General features: G+C 38.3%; 1 protein-coding gene across 2 annotated transcripts in view; it reads right to left on the reverse strand.

Moving 5' to 3' along the window:
* Positions 1-213: 213 nt before the first annotated feature.
* tox3 (TOX high mobility group box family member 3) overlaps positions 214-26,432 on the reverse strand; it is a 51,285-nt gene continuing 25,066 nt past the window's right edge. Inside the window, exons 2-7 of one of the 2 annotated variants that reach the window (XM_081358931.1) lie at positions 18,628-18,690; positions 11,056-11,304; positions 4,412-4,675; positions 4,076-4,303; positions 3,701-3,781; positions 214-2,700 (exon numbers count right to left, since the gene is read on the reverse strand). In XM_081358931.1, coding sequence (XP_081215057.1) covers positions 1,954-2,700; positions 3,701-3,781; positions 4,076-4,303; positions 4,412-4,675; positions 11,056-11,304; positions 18,628-18,690 — 1,632 coding nt within the window. In that variant the 3' untranslated portion in view covers positions 214-1,953. Of the gene's footprint in view, positions 2,701-3,692; positions 3,782-4,075; positions 4,304-4,411; positions 4,676-11,055; positions 11,305-18,627; positions 18,691-26,432 lie in introns of both variants that reach the window. The other variant, XM_081358930.1, reaches the window with a different exon arrangement.

The following is a 26,432-nucleotide window of genomic DNA, read 5'->3' on the forward strand; positions in this document are numbered from 1 at the left end:
CTCAGGGGTCATTAAACTGTGAAACGCTGTGGAAAAGGAGGTTGATGTGAATGCCCATCTTAATGACTCTGCTTTCACAGGCATAACAGAAACATACATAGACACACCAACACTTCAAACATTTGTAGAAAGAAATCGAATCAAATATCTGTTTGAGTTGAGTTGGTACAAGAAAAATATACACCTGTGTATCCGAAATAAACAGAATATTTTAAGTACTGATGTCTTTATTTGAAATCTTTCAGAACTAACAAGGACACATTGAGGAAATATTTTATACAAAAGTATGGCTAATATAATCTTTGAAATGAATCAGTTCCTTGAAATAAATATTTTTGATTATTTTAATTGCAAACAGAGAGACAATATAATACAAAATTATGGCTAGTATAATATTGATGATGATGATGATGATGGAATGCCTCTTTTAAATGTGTTTTTGGGTGGCAAAAATAGAATTTAATAAATGACATTGATGACGTTTAAAAGCAGGTGGAGTTTCCAAATGACATCAACTGTATTTGTTTTACTGTCAGGTTTTTTAAAAACAATTAACTTTGAAATGTAAGCAAAAAATACAAACAAATGATTTGCTGCTACTGTAACTCATAAAAAAGTAGAAAAGAGTACTATGAGATAAAGCAGGTGACAGGTCAGCTTGCCAGCATCTGCATTTAAAGTCTCACATATTAAAACTTTACAACAAGAGGTATGAAAAATGTACAACTTCATTTTCTTTTATCTTACCACTGATTCTTTTACAGCTGGCACAAAATACTTCCATGTCCTTTCTATGACAGTAAAAAACATCTGATAAGATTCCTGTTTAACTGTCCTTGTTGTGAAGTGTAGGGTATTATGAAATAAAAATACCCCACTCAGTAAACCAACAGCCTAAATTCAGTCATTTAGCCATGTGTTTTCATTACACAAAAGAAAAAAAGAAAAAAACAAAAACATAACTTATTCAATTACATTTCTGAGGTAAAGATAATTACAGAGAAGAATGATTTTTGGAGTGCTGTTACTACTGTTGAAGTGAATTAGAGTTTCGAGGGTTTTGGCTAGAGGAGAAGAGCAACTCCAAGAAATTTCTCTCCACTTTCCTCAGAACACATACAGCAGGTCAAAAAAGTGTTTAGAGACGTGATGACAGAAATGATCTATGGAAGCGTGTCAAATAGTCCAGCAAATCTCTGCGTTTTACATACAGTATTTTCCTGTTTGATAACAGTATGAGATGTGTCAAACACCACGTGGTTCTAAAAGCAGGGTGAGCTGATTGAGAGCTTCCCGACAGTGACTGTTAAACAGTTTCATCCGTAGGAATGCCAAGGAGGATGATGGAAAAGGGAAGAAGAGAAGGTAGACTTGACGATACACTGGCCGGACAGTGCAAGAGCCATTCAGCATGTCTCTGATGACCAGTTTAGTACCTGTGCATTGTTCAGTTCATCTCTATCCCTTCTGTGATGCAGTGCCTTCTTTCTGAATTCCCCATTCATTCTTTCATTTTGTCTGGTGGTGAGAGTGAATCCAACCTCATAAATAAAGCTGTTAAATAAACCAATCAGGTGTTTTTGTGATCGTCTCTAAATGTTCTTCCCATGTCATCATGCTCCGACAGAGTTTAAACTCCACAACAGAGAGAGAAAAACCCCAATGAACTAAATATACATACAAATGACTACTGGGCACTCAAGTCTATGAATAGACCTCCCGGTAGCTCAGCCTATCTTATAGACAAAAAATCCAGCTAAGAAGCTTTGTCCTTTTAAAACGTATCTTATATCCATCTAGAACAAAGGACAGTTCTTTGTATAACATTCATATTTTTTTTACACACTTCTTAAGTGCAACTTAAAAAAAGCAACCTTGTAATGATGCTTTTCAATAACAACTTCCTTCTGCCTTTCTCGTGGAGTCGCAACTGCAGGTCCGAGGGCTTTTGGTTCAGTAGATGCTCACTTGCGACAGGACCTGCGCGTGAGCCTGTACCTGCGAGGGGTGAGGCTGGGGAGCGGGAGGGGGTGGCGGGCTGCCGAGAGAGGCCGAGTGCGGCGTGCCGGGCGAGTGCTGCACGGGCGAACACTGCGACTGAGGGAGATGCTGCTGCATTTGATGCTGATGCATATGCTGCATCTGCTGCATGTGCTGCATTTGCATTTGCTGCTGCTGCTGCATCTGTTGATGCTGATGTTGCATGTGGTGCTGCTGAAGCTGCTGCTGCAGGTGATGCTGGAAATGCTGCTGCTGCATTTGCTGCTGAATCTGCTGGTGGTGCATTTGCTGCTGCTGCAATTGATGGTGCTGCAAGTGCTGCTGCATCTGCTGCTGCTGCATCTGCTGCTGCATGGAAGTGTGCCGGGATTGCATCGGTGGACTCAATTGTGACGACACGCCCGACTGCGGACCACCCGCTCCCATCTGCCCCAGCAGCTGTGACTGAACGCCGCCGGGCGTCATGTTCTGGTGAGCTACCGTGACCGAGGTAACAATCTGGCTGCCGCCGACGCGCATTTGCAGAGGTTTTGGGGCGATGGCTCGAGGCAGGGCCTGCTGGAGCGCCTGTGCAGCGGCAGACATTGAGGGGTGCTGGGATAGAGGTGAAGGCATCACGAGCCCTGGCGACAGGCTGGTGGAGGCGAGAGTCTGCTGCACCGAGCGAATCGTCTGGGCCTCCGCTGACTCTGCGGCAGCCTGAGACAGAAATAGAGATCGGTCAGATGAATTCTGGTACTCAACAGATTCTTTCTTTTGTAGTGCCCTCTCCTTTATTAGTGCTGATCTGGTGACTGACTCGACAGAAAAAGCTGTTCAGAGAAAATTGCTGCTGTCTTAGATTCAGTGATCTAAAGAACTTGCCAAGAAAGGGATTTATATTATTTAGTAGCCTAGGAAAAGACTTGCACACTCAAAATAAGAAAAATTACAGTTCGGAGTTTCTGAAAAAAAAAAAAAAAAAAAAAAAAAAGGCTTAACAGATTTACTCAACTGCTGAATCGAGAACAATGTGATGGTGGTGTCATAAACATACAGTTCTTGAGTTGCTTAGACTTTAACATACAGTACATGAACAACAGTAGTGCTAAACTGTGTGTAAAATGATTTACATTTTTTACAAGAAGCAACAAATATGCAAATGTTCCCGGCCGCCAGCGAGTTAATGAGGTATGATGGATCATAAGAATATCTCATTCTAATTTGTTAGCTGTATTTAATGCTATTTTTACACCTCTAGTGTGATGGAACAAACACATTCACAGACACATTTAAGTATGCAAGAGAATTCTGTGTGTAGAAAAATCATATATTTAAACCCTTTCCAGTTGGTTTTTAGAAATTCAATTCGTGCAAATCAATGAATGTTAACTAATGCACAAAGGAATAAACACTGCTCCTAGACATAGAACAACTGCACTTTTCAACCACTTTTCAGCTTTCAGCAGTTCTACATTTGGTGCTTTCTTTGAAAAGTTTACTGTGCAGAAGGTCTTATCTTTTAAAAGTGGTTAAGGACTCAAGATGAAAGTCATTGAGCCTGAAAGTGAGCTGAACTATTATTAACATACTGGTAAACAGAAATATAATAGAAAACAGGATGAATGGAGACAAAATTTAGGAAACAGTGAGAGGTAGACTGAGAGAAGGAAAGAAAAACAGACAGACGGAGAGCTGTTTAAACAGAAAACATCTTCACCTTTGACACAAGGCTAGCACGGTACGCTGCAAGAGCTTTCAGATACTCCTTCTTTGCTGCTTCTGTTTTGCTTTTGTAAACCTGTGAAGAACAGAATACATGAGGTGTTATAAACAGATAATTAGCGGAACATTGACTGGCAAGCATGCGTTTCACAACAGGGAGAGCCTGCAGGCTTCATCTTAGCCGGTAATAAAAAACTAAAGAAGGGTGAAATATCAAGCAGTCTGTTGAAACACCTGACATGAATCATTCTGTGCAAAAATTTGAGTAGAAATTAAGAACATTTGTTATTCTAGCTCAAGAAAAAAGACAGGCAGACGGCTCGATTTACAGCACATCACGAGGTTATTATGCAGGACAACAGTTTGATACCTGTTTCTGCTCCTCTCCCAGTCCATCCCACATAGAAGCTACTATCTTGGACACCTCTCCAAACGTGGCGTTAGGGTTCTGGCCTTTAATGGCCGCCTGGGTGTCTCTGAAGAACAGGGCATATGCAGACACTGGCTTCTGGGGCTCATTAGGATCCTTCTTTTTCTTTTTCTTGGGCGTCTTCGGCTTCTTACCTGTGTCAGGGGCGGGACGTTTTTCACCAGTCACCTGACAGAGAGAGGGCAACTTATTATAAAATCTCGCTATTTGGATGTTGATTTAAACGTTATGGTGAAAACACTGCATAAAACATTGCATGGATTTAATGGCACTCACCCTGTTTCCTTCCTCTGGATCGTCTTCGTTAATAGAGCTGGATGGAGAGGGTGTGGCCGATTTGCTGGCGGGTGGGGACGGGGACGTGTGAGCAATGTTTGATCCAGTCATATTAAGCCCCAGCTGAGTGTTGATCTGGGACTGGTTGATGGTGGTAAGCTGGTTTTGTGACATCATGCCATTGGGGTTGTGCATGCTAATGATGGAGCGCATCACCATGGTGGGGTTTGGAGGGTACTGACGGAGGTGGCTTTGACCAATAGTCTGCAGAGCAAACAGACAACAAAAACATTTTTAGATATTTGGTATCAATTTTTTTTTATTTGACAGAACTTTATATTTTATTCAGCAAGGATGCATTAATTTGATCAAAAGTTATTGTTACAAAATATTGCTACAAAAGATTTGTATTTTAAATAAATGCTGTTCTATTGAACTTTATATTCATCAGAGAATCGTAAAGAAAACGTATCACAGTTTGCACAAAAATATTAAGAAGCACTATTTTCAACACTGATAAAAATAAGAAATGTTTCTTGAGCACCAAAGCAGCATATTAGAATGATTTCTGAATGATCATGTGACACTGAATGATACATTATACTTAAAGACAAGTTATTTTAAATTGTAATAATATATCACAATATTGTGAAAAATTGCAGATTGTGAATAATAAAAGCTTTAGACAAATTGGCCATTTGTCAGTTATTGACCAAAACAGGGTAGGGTATGCAGGAGCCTGATGCGTTTGACCGAACAGAGGGTAAAATTATAGCATTTGACAGTCTCCAAAAGCAACCAGATTACAGAGCAAAATCAACTCAAACAGCTTGAGAAAACCATGAGTTCATTTGATCTCCTTTGTTCATTTTTTCATTCTACATCAACTCCTTTTCCTTTCTCTCCATCTGGTATTCAGAGACTCAAACTCAATATCTGTATGTGTCAACACATCATAAAGCAGTGCACCTGGCCTTATTGGCCAGTCCTGCTGAACCCTCTCCCTTAGTACACTATTCTAACACCTTCCCTCACACACAGATTACATTCTCTTTGTATTAATTCCCTGGGCACACACAGCTTTATATCAAATCTGTGCCTTATCAAAAAAACAATCTACAAAACAATAGCTGTTTTCAACATCATATCCTGGAAAATATGCACTGTTGTATTGTTGTTTTTTAAAGAAACATACTGCAAAAGTAGTATCAAGTAAAAGAGATTGGTAAAAAAAAACAAAAAAAAAAACAACAACAACTAAATAATCATTGAATAAATGACACAATTACACCCTCAACAAAACAATATTTGCATTAGTTTCATCGCTAGAATGCAGAGCCAGCAGCAGTCTTTGTGTCAGACCTGTCTACTGTGTTCATTAGTCATGACCATCTGTGTCTAACACTTTCACTCTAACAGCCTCCGATGCCCTGAAATCACTACAGCCTTCTCTATGTGTCAGTAATGTAAAGAGCGGAGAAAATCACAGAGATGTAAGGCAGCATTTGAGGGCTCATATTTATCAAAGTCTCTGTGTTCTGGCTTTCTCCCCCATGTGAATACATCGACATGATCAATGATTTGAACAGGCAACATTCGTCAGACAACCATATGCCCACTTACTCATTTGATTTTACTCTATGTTGGTGAATGAGGTCTAAGAAACTATCAGAACTGGTCTTTAGTTCCAGGAGCACTTTGATCCGGTAGCACAAAGCAGAACAGATGTGAATTCTGAAAAAAGGCTGCGATTTATCTTGAAGCATTTAATGATTTGACAACATTATCTGATGAAAATGAAAAACACGAGATGATTTTGTGTAAAATAGATATTTATGCGTATAATCGGTACATGGAAAAGAAAGAACGATGGATGGACCATTCAAACTAAACTCGCACAAACAGCAGTCAGCTTTCGCTAATAGCAGCCTTTGTAGGCAATGAAAGAAATGTGATTTCTGCTGTCAGAGTGGTTTAGCTGGTAAAATGAGTGAGTCAGTATCCAATCTTTTTATTTATGTCCCTGCTGCACACCCTCCATTTGCATTTTGATTGGAACATTGTCTGCTGACACACAGCTCACATCTACACAGATGCTTTTGATAGTCTTCATAAATCTGTAAATAACTTCTTATCTGAAGAGAAAAGAGGCCAGATGTGCCCTATCCTCTCCTCTGTGTGTTTGCGTGTGCTTGTGCAAATGTTGCTATTATTCCAGCAATCAGCCCATCTCGGCTGACTGTATTCCAGCAAAAAATAACCTTTTTCCTCCTCGTATCTTTATCCCCCAACACACTTTACAGCAGGCACAAAAGATTCCGACATTAAAAGGTGCCAAAAAGAGATGCTGACCAAACAGCTAGACCATACAACGAGCCTCTTGTCCAACACACTGAGACGTTTGATGGATGACCGTTTGGTTCTGCCTCCAATCGTATCCTCACCCCTTTCATCAAAAGCAGAAACCGCAACTAAACAAGAAAATCAAGAAAATATCAAATATTTTTCCAGCATGTGTTCATAACCATAAAATAACCAATACTGCTTTCAGACGATCGGGATAAGAATCTGAAGATGCCGTGTCAATGGCTAAGAGTATCGGGTCTGCTCTTTAAGATACTGGCCTCGGGATTCTGTGGGGGGTGGGAAAGGAATTGGAGAGTTTATTAAAAGCAGCTTGGTATGAGCTGTTCCATGCTGAAAAGAATGTTAACAAGTTCAATTTTCATTCAATCTTTCTGTGGAGCTCTTGGAAATGTTCCATAACAGAAAAAGGAGTAAAATCATCTATATGGTAATTATAAGGATGAATCTTACAAGTTTGGCCAGTGTGAAAAGGTCAGTTCTATTATGAATAGTTTATCAGCCCCCAGCACATATTCACAGCTGCACTGGAACCTTTACCAACATGCTGCTTTATTTTTCAACCATTTATGGGCACCTGCATTACTGGCTCCTCGAGAAAAAAAAATAAGAAAATGGAATTTTGAATGCTTGCAGAGACCATGGTAGCGTGAAGATAAATTGTTTTCTACTCGTATTTCTCCTCCACCTACTTACTCTCTTCTCTGAAAACAAACACACATTCTCTCGTTTCATACAGCTCAACTACTGTTCATGCTCAATACACCCTGTACGAATTGCCCCCTCTAAAAAAATGGTCCAAAACATTGTTCCAATGCCTCCAATGTTCCAAAAAAAAAAAAGAGTAGTCTACAGCCTTCCTCTCTTCTCTCTCATCTCTTTTCCTTTCCTTTCCTCTTCCCTCCCTCCATCTCTCCCGTTGCACTATGGGTATTTAAAACTTGTTCAACATGATTTCATTTCATTTCAAGTACTGGCTGAGAAAACTAAATTACAGAATCAATCACACAGAAGGTCAGGCTAAGACTTCATTACAAGTATTGCATGCCTGCATGAATATCTTTCATTTCTTACTGGCCCAATATGTCACAATGGCTGTCTGACAGAAAAAAGAAGAAGAAAAAGAAAAAAAAAGAACAACATGAAGGTGAAGGGGAAGAAAAAAAAAAATCCACTTTCAGAGATTGATGTACAACTGATGTCACAACTACTCAGCTTGGAGATAAGATAACAGAAAAGTGCAAAGAGAAAGAGTGGGGGAGAGAGGAAAGTGTGAGCGTGTGTGTCTGTGTGTTTGCTGTTGGAGGAGAAGAAAAATATAGTTTCTGCAACACTGGTCATATTTTCCATTTTATTCACAGACACAGCAGTCAGATCCTCGTCGGTTTGTGAGGGATCATGTTTTAAAGCTCTACCATTGTTGAGTGCTCTGAATCTTACACCTGCTTATTCAAATGCACTGCCAATTCAATAGACCATAATTATATTTTTTGATTCACTGTTAAATATTTACTTATATTCATACATTACATACATATAATCATACATTCATTTACAGTCTTTACAAAACACTAATGCACAGAACAATGCATTTTATTGCAATGTATCAAATGTATGCATAGCAAAAGAATGTCATATTAACTGTTTCTGCCAGTGTTTAAAAAAGATGACTTCCAAGAACAAAATGGGAATGCTAAACCTGCTCTGCACAACCTCCAAGAACATCTCCTCTGAACTTAGTCTAAATAGATGATCAAATAATTTGCTTCTTCATCAGTTTCTGTCAACTCTGAGATCCAGTCAGAACCCAGATTCCAATGAGACTCAAACGAGATGCAGGAGCTTGTTAGGAGAAGAGATTAAATAATTAATGACTTCACATTCTGAATCCTGCCAGACTTCTTCACAGCTGAGAAATGGATTTTGCAGAGTTGGGTTCGGCCAGCAGCATCTGCGGCTAATTTCGCCTGACATACGTGGAGCATTAGAGGGAAAGAATTAGAGGAATACTTGGCTTCAGTGTAGAAACACAAAGGGCATATAAGTTGCTCTTTAGCGGAGTTGGAATGGATTTTTGAGGTAATGTGTAAATTCTCCTGACATACATTCTTCTTTTATTCCCTTGCTGCCCATCTGTTTTAAATATTACATAAATTGTACCCCAAGTTGTACTTATTGGTCAGCCTTCCTACATTAGAGCAGAATTCTGAAACACATCAAAATGACTGAAGGACAACGTTAGAGGCTACAGTGCTAACTTCTGCTAGCCCTTACTGAGTCTAAATGTGCCCTTACTTTATAAATGTGAGGCATGGAGTCAAAGGCACGGCACTGTCTGTACCAGTCCCAGAGAGGAGGACAAACTGAGATCAATTCCATTAAGAGGAGAGAGACAGAGTCTTTGAGGAGGACAATGAGTGATGAGCGATAGAGAAGAACCGGAGGGACGGTCACAATGCCACCAGGCACAGAGCAGAGTGCCCTCATTCTCCCCCAAACCCGCTAATATAGTCCCGACACAATCAGAACCACTGTCCACAGAAAGAGCTGCTAAAGAGGAATAATGTTGGAGAATCAAATCTAATCCCTTCACAGCGCAGTGAGAACAGGCCGTGTTGTAATTGTGTCAAGGTTCCGGTTTTTTTTTTTTTTTTTTTTTTCAGATGCATACGAGCTTAACTGACCATGAAATGAAAATTCTTTAGGCAAAAAGCCTTCCGGCAGTCACTTATGCAGCACAGATATTTTAAAAGCTGCAATTATTTTACTTGCCAGCAGCATGGATGGCCAAGAAAGGAGCAGTAAAATTTGATGGTGCCTATCTATATTGGAATGTAAATAAAGATATATTATCCCACGTATACATATACCACTGTATGTTTATGGAGAGTGAGGACCTATACAGAATTAAAAAATAAATAAAAAGCCTGCCACACATTATTTGCTGGCTAAATGTCACTTTTTTGTCCTTTTACGTATTCAAATTTCTCTGATAGTGATTTCATTTCTATTTTAGCACTTTTAATATATCTAGTCTAGCCATGGCATTTTCAATGTTTCCCTTATTGGTGAATCCATGTCTATGGCATTTAGGACCCATTTCTCTACCTGAATTAACAGCTATAAAAGCTTGACCATAAAACATGATATTATGAAACAAATTCTTGCACACACCTTTATTTTACCATACAAGTTAGTCATCACCGTGACACAAGGTCAAAGTATAAATATATTCAGCCAAGCAGACCAATTTTATTGCATCTACTGTCTGTTAGAAAGTCTGCTGTCTTTTCAAAAATAAGCGTTCAGTCATAATTTTCTACTCCTCATGTCATTCTAAGTATGTATGACATTTTTTCTTCCATGGAGCACAAAAAAATGTATTTTAAGGAATACACTGGTCGCACTTTTCCACAAAGTTATAATAAATGAGTATAGGAGCTTTCAATCTAAAAAAAAGGAGCTTCCAAAGGTAAAAAAATTACAATTAAAGTAACACAAAACTCGTGCACTGTATTCAAAGTCTTCTGAAGCCATACAATAGCTTTGTGTGATGAACAAACCAAAACTGAAGTTAATTAATGATAATTTTCTAATCCAGTGAGCTGTTAACCATTACTACCAGATCACAGAGACAGTGATATGAATCTGAGAACCGATGATGAACTCATCAATGAACTTACCAAAGAGAACAAGAGGGGATGTCAAGATTGTCAGTAAATAATGACTTAAATTTAGTCTGTTCCTTCAAAGCCTAGGAAGAGCTTTGGAATTTAAAGCACATGAGTCATAGAGAGAACACTTGTTCAAAATGATATTTTTATGGTGTATGTGTGTGTGTTTTTTTCCTCCATGTTGGAGCTTGAGAGAACCAGACCTCATTCATTTTCATTAAAATGAAAAGAGTGGCCAGGATATTATCTTTTACATTCCATAGAAAATGACATGAAATGATGACAGAATTTTTATTTATGGGTGAGCTATCCCTTTAAGGCTTTGTCTACAAACTAGTTGTAAAACACTGACACGTAACATCAGGCACCTTGATTTGTTTTGCGCATAACACCTTTGGCAAACTTATTTGCATTTAGAGGAGGAAAACTACCTGGATTTAAATCTGCACCTAAATACAGGTGAAGCTAAAATCTAAATGTAACTGCCAGTGAAAGATGATGTGGAAATTTATTTTGTGGAATTCATTGCCTTTGTATAACAACTGCCTTCAACATCTGTAAACAATAGGATTTTTAAGATGCCCAAGTAAATAACCAGACACGTACCCCTGGATGTCCATTGTTGATTTGTCCTTCCTGCTCCATCATGTTTCTGGAGATGGTGATCGAAGGCAGCTCCAGGCTCTGGGGTGGGAACTGCGGGGTGAATGACCCCCGCTGAGAGTTGGGGTGGTCAGGTAGCCTGGGGAAAGGTGAGTCCACCTCCTGGAGGCCCATACCAGGCTCGGTCTCAGGCGGAGGGGTGATGGGGGGTATTTCAAACTCTTCGTCACCAAGACTCGGAGTATGAAATGTCTAAGGAAAAGACAAAGGAATTATTTTTGCACAAAATTTGGACACAGTTGAAATCCTGAAATCACACAAATTCTTAATAAGAATGTTAAATGTTAAAAAGAAAAACCACTGTAATTCAATTAAGCAAAACCTACTGATTTCTTATAAGATGAAAACATTTAATCTCAGAGCTGTGAAATATGTTGACCAGATAAGAAGAGATAAGAACACCTATTTGATACTTGTACAAGAAAATGTTCATTCAGACTCAAACCATTACATTTTCCATTAAACAGGGTTTGAAAAACAAGATGTCTGACTCTGAAATGCAATATTGTGCTATCATCACACTAGCAGGAGGACAAAATTAAAGCCGCTTAATCCGAGCTGGATGATGTTGGCTGGAGGAGAAAGGGAGTGCAGGGAGTGATGGGTTTAGAGAATATTCACACAGATTATTTTAGCTGTCCAGAAGTGTCACATTTTGTTCTTCTCAGTTGCACCAACAATTCTGTTCATCAAACGACCAAATCCCTCTGCCTGTGAATTACATTATCGTCACACTTAATTTGCTTATGTTGACTACCTGCTCTGGCTCCTCCTCATCTAGGAATTCAATGACCTCCATTCCTGTCTTTCTCTCTCTCTCTCTCTCTCTCTCTCTCTCTCTCTCTCTCTCTCTCTCTCTCTCTCTCTCTCTCTCTCTGTTTGTATTCAGAACCTCTAGTTTCATGTTCAATCTTGTTCTCCATCTTCACTTTAATACTCTCAATGAGTTCCTTCACTACCTCGAAAAAACATATCAACATCATGTCAACACATCATTCATCCTCAGAAGCTGTTTGTCTTTCTTCCTGCTGTCACTTTATATCTTGTCTTTCATGTTCTTACTTCCTCATTCTCAACCTTTTTCTTTCCAGTTTTTTACTTCTCTTTTGTAAACGCATTATGTGCACAGGAAATATACCAACAGTATTTATTTTTTTTTGATTATAGAAACGTTTCTCATTTTAGTGAAAGTCCCACACACTACAGTGAGTCTTTCCAAGAACTTCAATTTTTTTTTACATTGAGCTAATGATATTTTTAATCCCCTACACCTAAACTAAACCCTTACAAAAACCTTTTTGTATTTTAGATTTTAATTTAGACATTATTTTATTACATTTACTAAGCCCTTTTCCTTATAGGCCGTTGGCTGGTCACAATGTAGGTACTTTCAGGCGTCCTCACAAGGACATTTGGTCCTCACAGTGTAGGTAAAACCGGACCACCATCCCCCCAGCCCTGCACGCACACACACACACACACACACACACACACACACACACACACACACACACACACACACACACACACACACACATATATATATACAGTATATATATATATATATATATTATATATATATATATTGAGAGAGAGAGAGAGAGAGAGAGAGAGAGAGAGAGAGAGAGAGAGAGAGAGAGAGAGAGAGAGAGAGAGAGAGAGAGAGAGAGAGAGAGAGAGAGAGAGAGAGAGAGAGAGAGAGAGAGAGAGAGAGAGAGAGAGAGAGAGAGAGAGAGAGAGACTCAAAGCTCATTCAATGCCTGTATGTTGAGATCCAGTCGAAGGGGGTAAGGCTAATAATCAGCTCTTTTTCCGTCACCTCTCCCTCTTATTTTAATTTTTTATGTGGCTCCATTCCAGCATTTAACTTGCAGCATTTTTTCCAAAGCTGTGAGCAGCAGATCTTGTAAAGGCAGTGGTGTGTTTTGTCATAGAGAGAGCCAGGGGCTTGCAGTGCCTAACACATGTTCACATTACCTCCAACTAAAGCCATTAGTGGCCAGCACAGCTCTGTTTCCCATTCTCCATTAACACACAAGCTACAAACTCATTTTCCCTCCCTGTGGCATTGCAGCAGTTAACAGTGTGTTAATCAAAACAGCGGCGTTGAGGCATAAATAATAAAAATTGTGTCATGAGAGAAGAACGCTTCGAATATCATGCACATGGCAGTGATCACAGGACATCACGGACACTGAATTTAAGGGCCAACAGGGAAGTAAAATAGAGGAAGAGAGAGGAACTAAATAAAAAAAAAAAATACAAGATTGATAAAATGGAAGGGAATGAATGATAGCAAAGCAGAGAACACAGAGAGAGGAATCGAGTGGTGCTCTTTTCATTTACTTTACTTCATGACCTTTATCTATGAATAAGACCTGCAGTGCCAGCATGTTTTCACAGTACAATACCGCAGAGAAAAAGAAAGCGTGAGAAGGAGAGAGAGAGAGAGAGAGAGAGAGAGAGAGAGAGAGAGAGAGAGAGAGAGAGAGAGAGAGAGAGAGAGAGAGAGAGAGAGAGAGAGAGAGAGAGAGAGAGAGAGAGAGAGAGAGAGAGAGAGAGAGAGGCCCGACCTAAATGTCCCAACAACACACAGCTGTGCTGTAAGATCTGATACGACATTCAAAGATCAAATGTGAGGTACATATAGTCCCTTTTTCATCTTTTTCACATCAGAGCATAACTAAAATGACACTGACCTTTACAAATAACAAAACAAAACACCGAATACCTGACTGAACACAATGAGACAAGAGAGAGAGAAGGCAGAGATTAAATTAACATCTGCTCTCAGAGACAGTGAGGTGGTGTGTGTGTGACTGTGTATAGTGTGTAAATGAGAATTGAGATGTGGTTGTATTATGTCTGACGTACAGAAGCTGTCAGCTGTCAGTGTAAGGCTGGTGTTGCGGGGTTAGGTGGTAGGTCACTGGAGAGTGTATTTTTGTGTTTGTGTGTGTGTGTGTGTGTGTGTGTGTGTGTGTGTGTGTGTGTGTGTGTGTGTGTGTGTGTGTGTGTGTGTGTGTGTTTGTGTGTTGAAAGATCAGGTCAGTGTTCAATTTGTGTAAATCTTCAGAAAGTGCTGTTTTTAAGTGTGTTCACAGTTATTTTTTACATAAGTGATCTTGGATCGGTTTGACTTGCATGACACTTATATGAGAAAATGTCAATCAAACAAACTAATTTCTCACTAAAGTGAACTAAACATCTCATAAAAAAAAAACAAAAAAAAACACTTAACCCTAAGTTGACTAAAAATAGATGTCATTACTTTGAATTTCAGTGTAAATGCAAGTACCAGCAGGTTCATTTTCATTCGGTTCACTTGTTGGTCCACTTAAAAGGTGCAGTTTTTCAACACACCAAACTCAGTGTCCTTGTTCAATAAAACAATAAAAACAAATATTGATCTTTAGGCTTGATAATAAAACATGATCTTATAGTTTATAGCTTAAAATAGAATATGATTCCAGTAAAACAGAACACACACTACACTTTATATGAATATATGTTTGGAGGCAAATTTCTGCAAACCCAATTGTGATAAATTAATCATGTTTATTACAAAAACATCATGAGATTATTCAGGATTGATTTTAATTTACAGACAGCCTCAGGTTATACATACATCATCCGTTCACAGAACACAATAGAGTAATATTTCTGCTATAATTTCCTCACTTTACCTGGCATTGCAATGAGGTCCAACCCTCAAGCCTTCATTTGTGCAGAAAGCTGAATGATGACCTTTGAGAGTCTAATAATTTGTTTATTATTATTTAATCTGCACAGACATAAATTAAGCAGATCATCTCCTTTGCTTGCCATTATTTCCTTTGAATATACTAACCTGTAAGGTTATTTATGTATTTTAAAATATTATATAGGAGTTTTGCTTTCATTTGAACCAATCACATTAAAGTTATGCAAACCGTTGAAGAGACAGCTGAAACAAACTCGGTGTGAAAACAGCCAGAGAGGTCTGAGTTTGGAATGTGTATATTAGGACCGCTAATGATTAATCAACTATTGATTAATTGTCGATAATAATTTAATCAATAAAACTTATTGATGGTCGATTAAGCAAGGTCATCAGTGGAGTGCGTAGTTTTAAGGTGTGTGCGGCTCATGTGCAAAACGTGCAGAAGACACACGAGAAAAAAAAAAAAAGAGAGAGAGCACACCGTAGTTACGTACTCTATATGCATTAATGTCTTCAAACTGTGCGATGGATTAGGTAGGCTAGCTGTTTATTTCTAAACATAATTAATGGTGCAAAGGGCCCAAAAAGCCCTCCAAAAACAAGTGATTTTAATGAACATATGAACTACCTACATGTGTAAACAAAATAGCAAAATCTTAAAAGTACATAGAATAAACAGCTAGTAATAAGATCCTGGTTTATGAGTGATGATCTTCCAGCACTGTTTCAGCTGTGTGCTTCTATAGACTTTATGCGTCAGAGAAACAAGTGTGCAGCCATCTATAGAATATTGCATATTTCTATGTCATCGCTGTTGAAGAGTAATTAGGCTAGTGGATTTACTTATTGTAGAATTAACTAAAGTTATCATAGGCCCCATCCATCAACCCTAATACGCTAAAGTCAGATAGCCAAGGTAAAACAATAGCATCGATTATGAAGCAATAACCCCTTTCACTTTGTAGATTTAGTTAACTGATTCAGCAGAGACATAAGCAGCAGTTGTTAAAAGGCAGTGAATCACAATTACTGAGCATGATGGTTAGAAGGATCGATAGAGCAAAGCTCCTAATATCAACTCAGCAGAGAGAAAAGCTCTCCTCAGATGACAGTGGTAAAGACTCTCAGAGTCCAATAGCAGCCATTCCAAATCCATTTCTACATATACAGTAGTGATTACATGTGTGCGTAATGAGATTGTGTGTGATAAGTGATATTACTAAGTGGAATTGAATATGGCCGTATCAGTTTCGGTTCAACAGCAGGAAGGAAGAGGTCACCTTATCAAGCACTGTGATATATGGTTTCCATATCATGTAGCATTACAATGCTCAAGATAATGTGGTTTACATATATTATCATGTATGAAATATTATTTTTTATTTCTTGATCAATGTTTATGAATTATTGATTAATTATTGATGAATTTTTACAGGAAAATACAGTAAAACTTGTTAATTGTTAACTGTAAGTTATCTAACTATGTAATGTGGAAACTATGCAATTTTGCTGTAAATACTGCCAATTTGTAATTCACAAAGAAAAACAGTAAAATGACATTCCCAGAAGACCCTACGTGACGCATCACATGTTTGTTTTCTCATTTATGTAATCAGTAATGTCCATTAGGGTATTTTGTGTTATATTTTCTGTTATTTATCATGTTTATTGAATGTTTTAAGTTTAACAATTTTCACTCAAAAAATGCTGGTAAATTTCACACACACACACACACACACACACACACACACACACACACACACACACACACACACACACACACACACACACACACACACACACACACACACACACACACACACACACACACACACACACACACACACACACACACACACACACACACACACACACACACACACACACACACACACACACACACACACACACACACACACACACACACACACACACACACACACACACACACAAAAATAAAAAATAGCAAAGAAACAGATTGATGTAATCCTGAATTAAACATGTAATTTTGAAGTAGATAAAGTGTTTTATGGACAGGCCTGTCCCCACCTGTATTATCATATTAATGCAGAAAGCAGATTTTGGTAGTTCAAGTAGATTGGCACATTAACATTCTATCACTTAATGACATATACAATTCTAAGTTGTGAAGTTATTCCATCCCGTAATATCTAACACTGTCACTTTTTTTTTTTTTACACAGTGAATTTCTGGCAACCACATAGCTGCCATTATTTACTCAAAAAATATTCGGTTAAATTTATAGTATTTATCATCAAAGGTCTATTTAAAAATATAACAGGATGATGTGTATATAGACCTGATTTACATTAAAACTAATGTTATATACAGTATATTCAGGTCTGTATACAAAGTGCAGAGTGTCAGGCTCAGAGATATTTAGCCCCTCTCTCCTGGTCTCTCTCTCTCTCTCGCCTAAAGATGACATATTAAGCAGATTAATGAAAGAGCTAAAGCTCATGGAAAACCCATCACACTGTGAAATTACAGCACTCACTAGGGTAAAGTCCCTTTAATTTCTCTTCAGCTTGAGTTACAAGAAACAATATCCTCCTTCCACCCCCCTACACATATTTCAGGTATGGGAAAGAGGAATTTAAATATTAATGCTTCTAATTTCATTGTGTCATGTGTCATAATACCAGCTGCAGTGTGAAGAAGGAAACATTATTTCTTAGGAAAAATTTCAACTAGGGGAAATTTTCCGTCAACACTCGACAGCCCTACTTCCACTGCAAGTGCCAACTTGGAGCTTGGCCTCAGCAAAGGAACACTTTTATCAGAAGAATTTATGGAGATTGCAACCGACTCCATCAAATGTGGGTACAACTGCCTGTGACCACCTGAACTTAAAATGAAAATGAAGCGAGAAGCCCACGCAAACCCATCGTTACCAACAAATGTGCAACAAACGTACTTCATGTTCACCGGCATTATCTTTGCTTAGCCAGCATGAGTCTATTGATGCCGTTGAGATTGTGAGAAGGAGATTTGCATTGGAAATTTGATGGAAATCAGGCAGTGGCAACAGTGAGTGTAACAGTGAGTGACAACACGTACTGTAAAGCACCTGAATCACACACAGATAGTAGGGCCAGCCTGAGATACACAACCTGTGATTTGCAGTATATTGTCAGACTCACTGACAGAGGATAAAAAATTATGGAGAAAGAGAGGTGTGTGAGAGGTGCCACTTTTCTTTCCTTTTCTAGCTTGATAGTATCTTTAAATGATCATGGGGACAGGTGTTTACATGCATGCTCCTTTAGCCGTCACCTCGAGCATACCAGCAGGATGTGAAAACGTGGAATATCCCCCTGCAAAAGTGACCCTAATCCCATCTCAACACTCAGTGCCCCCTGTGCTCCTCAACCTCTGGTCAGCACTGAGCTGTTTGCACTGTTAACGCTGGTAAACATATCAGCTCCACTGGAGGAATCATTCAGTCAGATTATAACATATGTGTATTAACACGTAGCTGCTGGCGTAACAAGCTCTAAGCTTTAAGGGTTTGGGGTGTGGAAAATCCCAAAGCAGTTCAGGAAGGCATGTAGAGAGCTAATCATGTTTTATGTAAATGCAGCAGCTGTACACCTGCCGCTGAAATTAATCACTTCATTTGAACGTGGAGAGAGGCAAGCATGCTAAATGAATTGACTTTGTTTTGAAACAATAAATGGTTAGACATGGAAATTACTGTTTAGTGATTCCAGAATACAACTGCTGGGCATGAACTAACAATGGTTTACCATCCATAGAAATGTAAAGGTTATCTGCAACAATGTACTCACATCTCCTGCTAGCAGGGCTCCATTGGCATCAGCCATGTTCATGTAGTTGTTGTTATTCCCAAACTGCAAAAGAAACGAGAATAGATTAGTCATTTCAGTTGCACCTCTCGCTAATTCACTGTAGTTGTATTCTTCAGTCACAATATAGCAATTAATTTTGTTTTATGCACAACATAGTGGGGATGGGAGATTAATCCAAAATGAACAATTCTTTGATTCTGAGTTGGGTTTGGGGAGTCGACTTTATTCGGGGCAGTCTGATAAATCATTGAATCATTCATTCAACAAAATCATTCAATTTGTGTCTTACAAGTGTTTTACAAGTTTTTGTGTTGCATTTTCATGTAATAAAATATTTTAGCAAACCAATTCCAAATATTCTGGAATCAAACAGCCATAGGAAATACTGACAGGCCTGTACATTAATGTTATCTGAAATATTTCTTCTATCTTGCAAAGCAGTACTAAAACGGTTCATTGATTAGTTCACCCCTCATGTAACTGGAAAGTAACCCAGTTGCTAATGCACCTCGCATCGTACTGTACATCAGTGGGGCAGCTAGGTGTGGCAACTTTGCATTTGAAAAGCAGGGAAGTCACACAGTCATCTTAATAATCTGAAATGCCCACACAGGCTGGTGAAAGATCACAGTTTATTACAGCAGGTGAACACAAAGCAGCTTGTATAGCACTGCAAAACAACCCCCACACACAAAGGTCTGATTATTTAAAAAGTAATACATGTTAAAACTGACGCTACATACATATTCAGGTCATTTTCTTTATTTTACATGTGAAAATATAATGGGATAGTGGTGTTGTTTATTCTACAGTATATCCATGTAGTATTCTACAGCTTCCTTTCTAAATGGAGCTCTTTTCTTTATTCTGATCCTTTATTCTATCTGTACCCCTCTAAATCAAACATGATGGCAAATTGTTGAAATGGCAGGCATCCTATCTTTTCTTCTGAGACACAAACACACTGACAGGTAGGAACAATGGAAGAGCAAAATGAGGAATTATGGGTTAGCAGCTGGAGGGCCAGCACAGAGGGCCCTCTATAACCAGACAAATCATGCATACACACACACACACACACACACACACCATGCGCACGCACACACAAACATCAACCAGAACAGCCAGAAAAAGTCTTCACAACAGCCTCAAGGCCCTGATTCAATGGCGCATCCAACAGCAAGCTTTTGTCTGTTTAAAACAAAGTGATTCCTTCAGATGTTACACAACCAGAAGAGTCGGAATAAGAGGGGAAAAGGGCTTTCTTATCTTATTGTGGAGGGCAAACAATTGCAGGAACAAATTAAGATCAGAGCAAAATGAGAAGAGCATTAATTTATTTTTCCCTTGCTTTGTTCTCTCTCCCCCCCCTCATCTTTTTGTCTGAGTGGTTAGTATGCGAATGTAATTACCGAAGGAACTGTAGCTAATCAACTGCGAATGGTATCCATTAATTAGTCTATGCCCTGGAGAGAGAGTGAGCAAGAGAAAGAGCGGTGGGGGAAAGAAAAAGAATTAGCTGAAATGTTAAGTCTAACCAGCACATATACACGTGTAACCGCGCACAACACAAACACACACACAGGCCTTGCGGCAGCTGCAGGACTTGAAGAGCAGGTGTTTTGGGCTGAGGAGGACTTTTGGAGCGCTCACCTGGTGCATATACACTAAAGAGGAACAACACACTGCCTTGCACAACACAGCACCATAACGTCAGCGGTATAATGCCTCTGGAAATAAAAAAACTGAAAAATGAACATTTTTGTAGTGCGTGTCTTTTTTTGTTATAAGCATTCTGATCATATCAGGAAAAGTATGCTGTCAGCGGTGCAGTTTAGGTGCCATTTACTCCAAACCATGATGGTGAACTGGTGTGAGCTGGTTAGTATGAGAAAAGCAACCAAAGTTTTTGGCGCAACCAATGGGGAGAGAAACAGAAAGAGAGGTCTTTGACTAAACATCTCATTAAAGAAAATAATTACCCTCATCCCACCCTCCAAAAATGGAGAATAATTATAAAAAAAAAATATAAAAAAAATATTTATAAAGTAATCAATATACCTGCAGCACTGTTCAGAGTCAACATGTAATAAAAGTTTTTGAAAACGTATAAATTTTCTAAATGAATGTGTATTATTATGAATAATTCATCAGTGAATCATGCTATTTCAAGGAAAAAAAAAATAGTTCATCCATTATCATTAAATCAAAATGTAATAAAGTTTCCTCTTATGCTGACATCACTTAGGCTATTGGATAAATGTTAATCAGCACTCTTAAAAAGGCGGTTTTCACAGCGGTGCCATAGAACAATCACTTTTCTTAGGGTGAAGAATATTTGAATAATCTAAAACACTTTTTCCACAATAAAGAACTTTCTATGCAATGGAAAGGTTCCATGAATGATAGAGGTTCTTCATGGAACCATAGATACCAATACCTTTATTTTCAAGAGTGAAGTGTCAAATATCAATTTATGCATTGTTTTAACTCGCATTCGGACTATTTCTATTCTGGTATGTAATGTTTTATTATGATCCAATTGATTCTACCTCATACTTTTTACCATTAAATATCCACTTCTTAATAGTTACATTATGGAAAATAGATTGCAAACAGCAATTCATATTAACTTTACCAATGAATTTGCTAAATATCATCTTTTGAGAAAGTTAAAAAAGAAGAAAGAAAGGGAGGGAGAGAGATCTATCAAATGAGAGACAGAGAGAGAACACAAGGTGGATTCTGAGAAGATGGAAAAAAGTTCATGCCTCATTTCATCACTAATGTGGGTCTACATAATACAAACAGCAAAGGGGAAGAAAGTGTGTGTGTGTGTGTGTGTGTGTGTGTGTACACACTAGCACTGCTCCAGGCTTTAAGTTATTCGTTCACACCATCAGCATTCACCCTGTTTTAAATCCCATTACCTGCCTCTCTGCCTCGCATCACTGACATATGGAGATCCACGACTCATGAATATTAATTGAACAAACATTATTCTCAAATAAATATAACAGAAGGACAAGAAGTGCTGCATTAAATCACCTTCCACTTGTCAGCTGTACATTTAACAACTGATGCCGATAAACAGAAATAAAATGAAAGAGAGCTTTTAGGAAACAGAAGTTAGCGTGAATGGAAAAGGACACGGGGTGTTGTTGTCGCTCTTGGCTCTCTTCAGTGAGAGAGCAGACCCTCTCATGTTCATGGCAGGGTGGGATTGAGCCAGATGCCAAATGAGATTAGCTGTGATGGGAGGATGAGACAAACTGAAAGAATGAAAGAGAGAATGCTGAAAATGGGTCAGATCAGACAATGGAGCCTCTGTAATTAACAAGATGAGAGAAGCAATGCAAACGCTATACCTCTGCCTCGTTAGTGAACAGTAACGAGCTCAAAACACACCCATATTAGGCATGAGTCACAATGGATGACTAGTCAACTTAAGTCATTTAACAACCAACCAGCAGATTAGTGATGTAAATTTCAGTGTTTGTTCTCATTTGTTTTCCTAAGTGTTTATTTCTTAGCATTACTGCTTTAATGAACGTATATTTTTACTTTTTGGAAATATGTAGTTTTACATGTCTAATCTCTATACTGACTAAAAATGCTCAAATCAGACAATGTATAGTACAGATATATATATATATATATATATTTTTTTTTATGCACAAATTATATGCAAAAAATGTCTTGCAACTAATGAGTTTAAATTGTTAGTTAAATAAATGTAATTTTTTTTTTTTTTTAAGCATTATCACTTTAATTAACGTGTTTCAACGTAGTTTTACACATTTCAAACATAAAAATGGTTCCATTAGACAATCTTCATGTTAGTGTTGTTATATACACAAAACTGTTCCTGACTGGATTTGGACACCAGTGTCCACACTGAGCTGGGTTTCATAACCTGAGTTTTTGTATATATTCTTATGCAAGTGTTTCCAGAGGGAAATAAGATATTATTATAACAGAGTGAATTCAATCATCCCGGGGGGAAAACAATATTACAGAACTAATACCCGGCACAACCCAAACACAATCCACTTGAGAAGAATGTGACCATGACCAACAGCCTGTTTGAAGAATCAGGTCACATGGTCATTATCTACAAATGGATGAGTTGAACAAACATACTGCAGTATGACGCATATGCAATGCAAGATTACTTTATTATAAAAATATAATACTTTGAGAAAGGAATTATCTTTGGTGCTTTAAGGGAAACAGTATAACTAGCCTCTAAGATGGCGTGGACAACACATACACACAATATTTAGCGATACTCACAAATATAAAGTGACATAAGCACACACAGCTCAGGAAGGGAAATGTGTAAACTGACATCTTTGTTCAGCAGGCCCACACAAAGAGCCTAAAGCAGGGCCGTTCTGATCCACAGGAGAAATCGATCTCTAAAAGTCAGTTTAAAGCTAAAATCATTACATGAAAGCACTGCACACAGAGAGAATACAATCACACTGACAGAGACTCTCTTTAGACAGTCACCTCTTCCTCTCATCCTTCTCTTTCATGCTCTCTCTCTCTCTCCCTTGCTTTCTTTCACTTCTCTCTTCTGTGCTTTTTCGTTCTGTTACTGCATTCGGCTATACTTCAGTTTCTTTAAAAACAAGTACATCTGGGTGTATAAAGTGTCATTTATAAATGAAAACAATTGCATTACATGATATTTATTGCTGTAGATGCTGGCCTTTTACAAATATATAAGGAAGAGAGATAAAGAGAAAATCTGGACTAGTGCACAATTGCTAAAAGAGCTACAAGTGGCAACAATGAAATCTGAGAGCTATACTTGAGAGATTTTTCCCACCAGAAGAGAGATATGAAATGGATCCATTTATTAGTCCTTGAGTTTCCATCCACTGAGCTTTCAGCACGATATGCATTATATCACTGTAATGCATAAAGAGGGATGACTGAATGCAAATTAAATTAATATATTTGACAGAAAAATGTTGGTTGAGTATATTAATCTCAGCATGTGTTACAAAATGCTGAATTAAAGAAGTAATAATAATAATAATAATAATAATAATAATAATCAACAACATTACTATTGTACTGCTACTACTTTTACTTTTAATAATAATAGTAACATTTTCAGTATCATCAGAGTAATAATAATAATCTTCTATACTAATTAGATTAAAATCAAATCGGCCCTGTTTTGTCTTGTCTAAATACCTCTGATTAATGACAACCCCTGTAACTTCCTGTGCTGGAGTCATAGGTCAGTTATTCCATTTCAATCCTTACAGAAAACCTCTAAAGAAAGCACTGACTAGCTGAAGCTTCATCTTTGATCTCGCTGGGTACAGCACTGGCTCTGTGCCACAGTAAAGCTAACACCCTGGATATGGCTTCAGAGATTCCCACAATAGAACAGAACATCCAGACACACACACACACACACACACACACGCACACACACACACACAACGCCCCCACATATGGAAGTGAACACAGTTTATAATATATGTATACTGACTTGCACCTAAGTTAATTTCAGCTTTTGGAATGTACCAACAAGCTCTGTATAATAACAAATAAATAAATAAATAAAATAAATAACTCAATAAAAAGTGTACCCTATAAAAATGTTAAATGCATTTCCTTATTACCAAGCAACTCTCTGTGAAACTTCCAAAGCAGAATTTTCTTTGTATTCATCATTTCCACAACTAATTTCTACTGTAACATACAGTACACTTCCTTTATTGCAGTTTGGGTACATCTGCAGTGGGTGCACTGCCTGCCAGTTGTTCAGTCTCTGGAAGTCTGTGAAACACAAACTGTTAAGAGCCGGCTCATACATCAGCCTATTATTCTAGCGAATACTCCACCATATTAAACAAATGGATCAGCCTACAGCTGCAGAGAGGAGCCTGCATGAGGGGCCAGAGGTTATTGTCTAATTTAAATCTTGGCTGTATTCCCGGGCCAGTGCCACATTCCAATTTGTGGCTGTGTAGCCTGGCGCCACTGACAGGAGTCCTTCTGAAAACACAGTTATGGCTGCCCTCCAGAAATGTGTCGAGAAACAAAGCAATCAACAGGTTGTGGAAGATTAACAGCGTGGTTGATATAAATTAGCCTGAATAATGAAAACAGTTTATAGGTTTTGTGCCACACAGACTGCTTACACCTATTTTGTGTTCACACACAGCTTTATGGAAAGAGAGGTCTTGCTCATATATGAAAGACAAACAGTGAGCCAGGCTTCATAGCATGCTAAATAAAAGAAAATTTATGAAAAAAACTAACCACTCGAGCCATTCCAACAAATCAATGGGCATCCCATATGTATCGCACAATTACAATACCTAATCTTCTCTATTCACTTCTGGTTATTATGGTGACAATTTGAGAGCCCAGGAACAAAAGAGCACTAAGGATTTGCACATATATGCCATAAAATTATTCCACTCTTGAAGACAGGGCTACAGCACAGAGATCAAAGAGAAACTGAAATAAAACTGTGAATTACTGAAACTGTGCCTGTTGTTAAAAGGGTTTCATGTGATGTGGATGGAGAGAGAACTTATCTTCAGCAACAAAGAAGTTTTTAAGACTTCTTTAACAGAAGAGATGGCGGATTTTGAGTGATTCAGACTCTACAACATCATCAAAGTAAACTGGAGAAATCAATGCACACGTTAATCACAATTTACTGCTAAAATATATGGCAAAAAACTGATCTCAATTAAACAATTAAGTACAATATAATGTAATCAAAATGCTTTGTCTGTTTCCATTATAGACTGGGTCCAGAAAAATGTACACAGACATTGTGCAATATTACCCCATTTTACAGTGAAAAGTCTGAAAAGAGGGTCAATAACAGATCCTATATTTGAGTCTTGACCTCTGTTACAGGTCAAATGGGAGAAATGCTGGACTAAAATAACAGATTGGCCAAACCACAAGAAAAATTTCCACAAGCCGACCATCATCCACAGCACATGTAGACACTGTCCACCTCCATCTGTCTTCATTAGGTCAGTGTTTGACCCGTTTCTCTGCATCTGAAGAGGTCTTCAGGGACATCCTGTGTACTCCTAACACTGTTAGCGTGGATATTTTGAAAGCAATAACCTCACAACAGCACAGCCAGCCAATTTACAGCAACAGCAGTTCAGGTGAAGACAATGGCAAGTGGCTAATCCGAGCCTAAGAGTAAAGAGATAGATGAAAGTTATGGAATGGAACGTATCTGAGGATGGTGGGAAACGAGAGATAGACTGCTTCCATTGTTTCTCTAGGGTGCTGAAGAGATAATAGGAGATGTAATTGATAAAAAAAAAAAACACAATGAAAATAAATAATGTCATTCATTTGCACAAAAGAGATCAAGGCTCATTTTCTGGCTGATATCCATAAACATTGATCTAAAACAGGGTAACATTGGCACGCAAAGGGATTATCACTGGCACATGACAATAGCTAAAGGTGTATGCACTAATTTAAATAAGGTCTATCATAACAACTCTCAGAAGAGTTTAGCATGGTAATGGGTGTGTTAATGTTAATGTATTTGGTCTTGGCCGAATAGATCTGCTAAGCTGCTGCTGTTGATTATTGCTGCTGCTGTAGAGCAAGTTCAGAGACTTCTGCTACTGCCAAGACATACAAAGACACGCTGCTGTGAGCAAGTAAGACATACTGCTGCTGCACAAATAGCATATATGAAATTACCTGTAGCAGATCTATACAGGTGGAGCTAGGAAATGTGGAGGGTTTCAGAGGAACTTTGAAAA

The sequence above is a fragment of the Scardinius erythrophthalmus genome (genome assembly GCF_964197995.2).
Source record: "Scardinius erythrophthalmus genome assembly, chromosome: 2".
Taxonomy (NCBI): Eukaryota; Metazoa; Chordata; class Actinopteri; order Cypriniformes; family Leuciscidae; genus Scardinius; species Scardinius erythrophthalmus.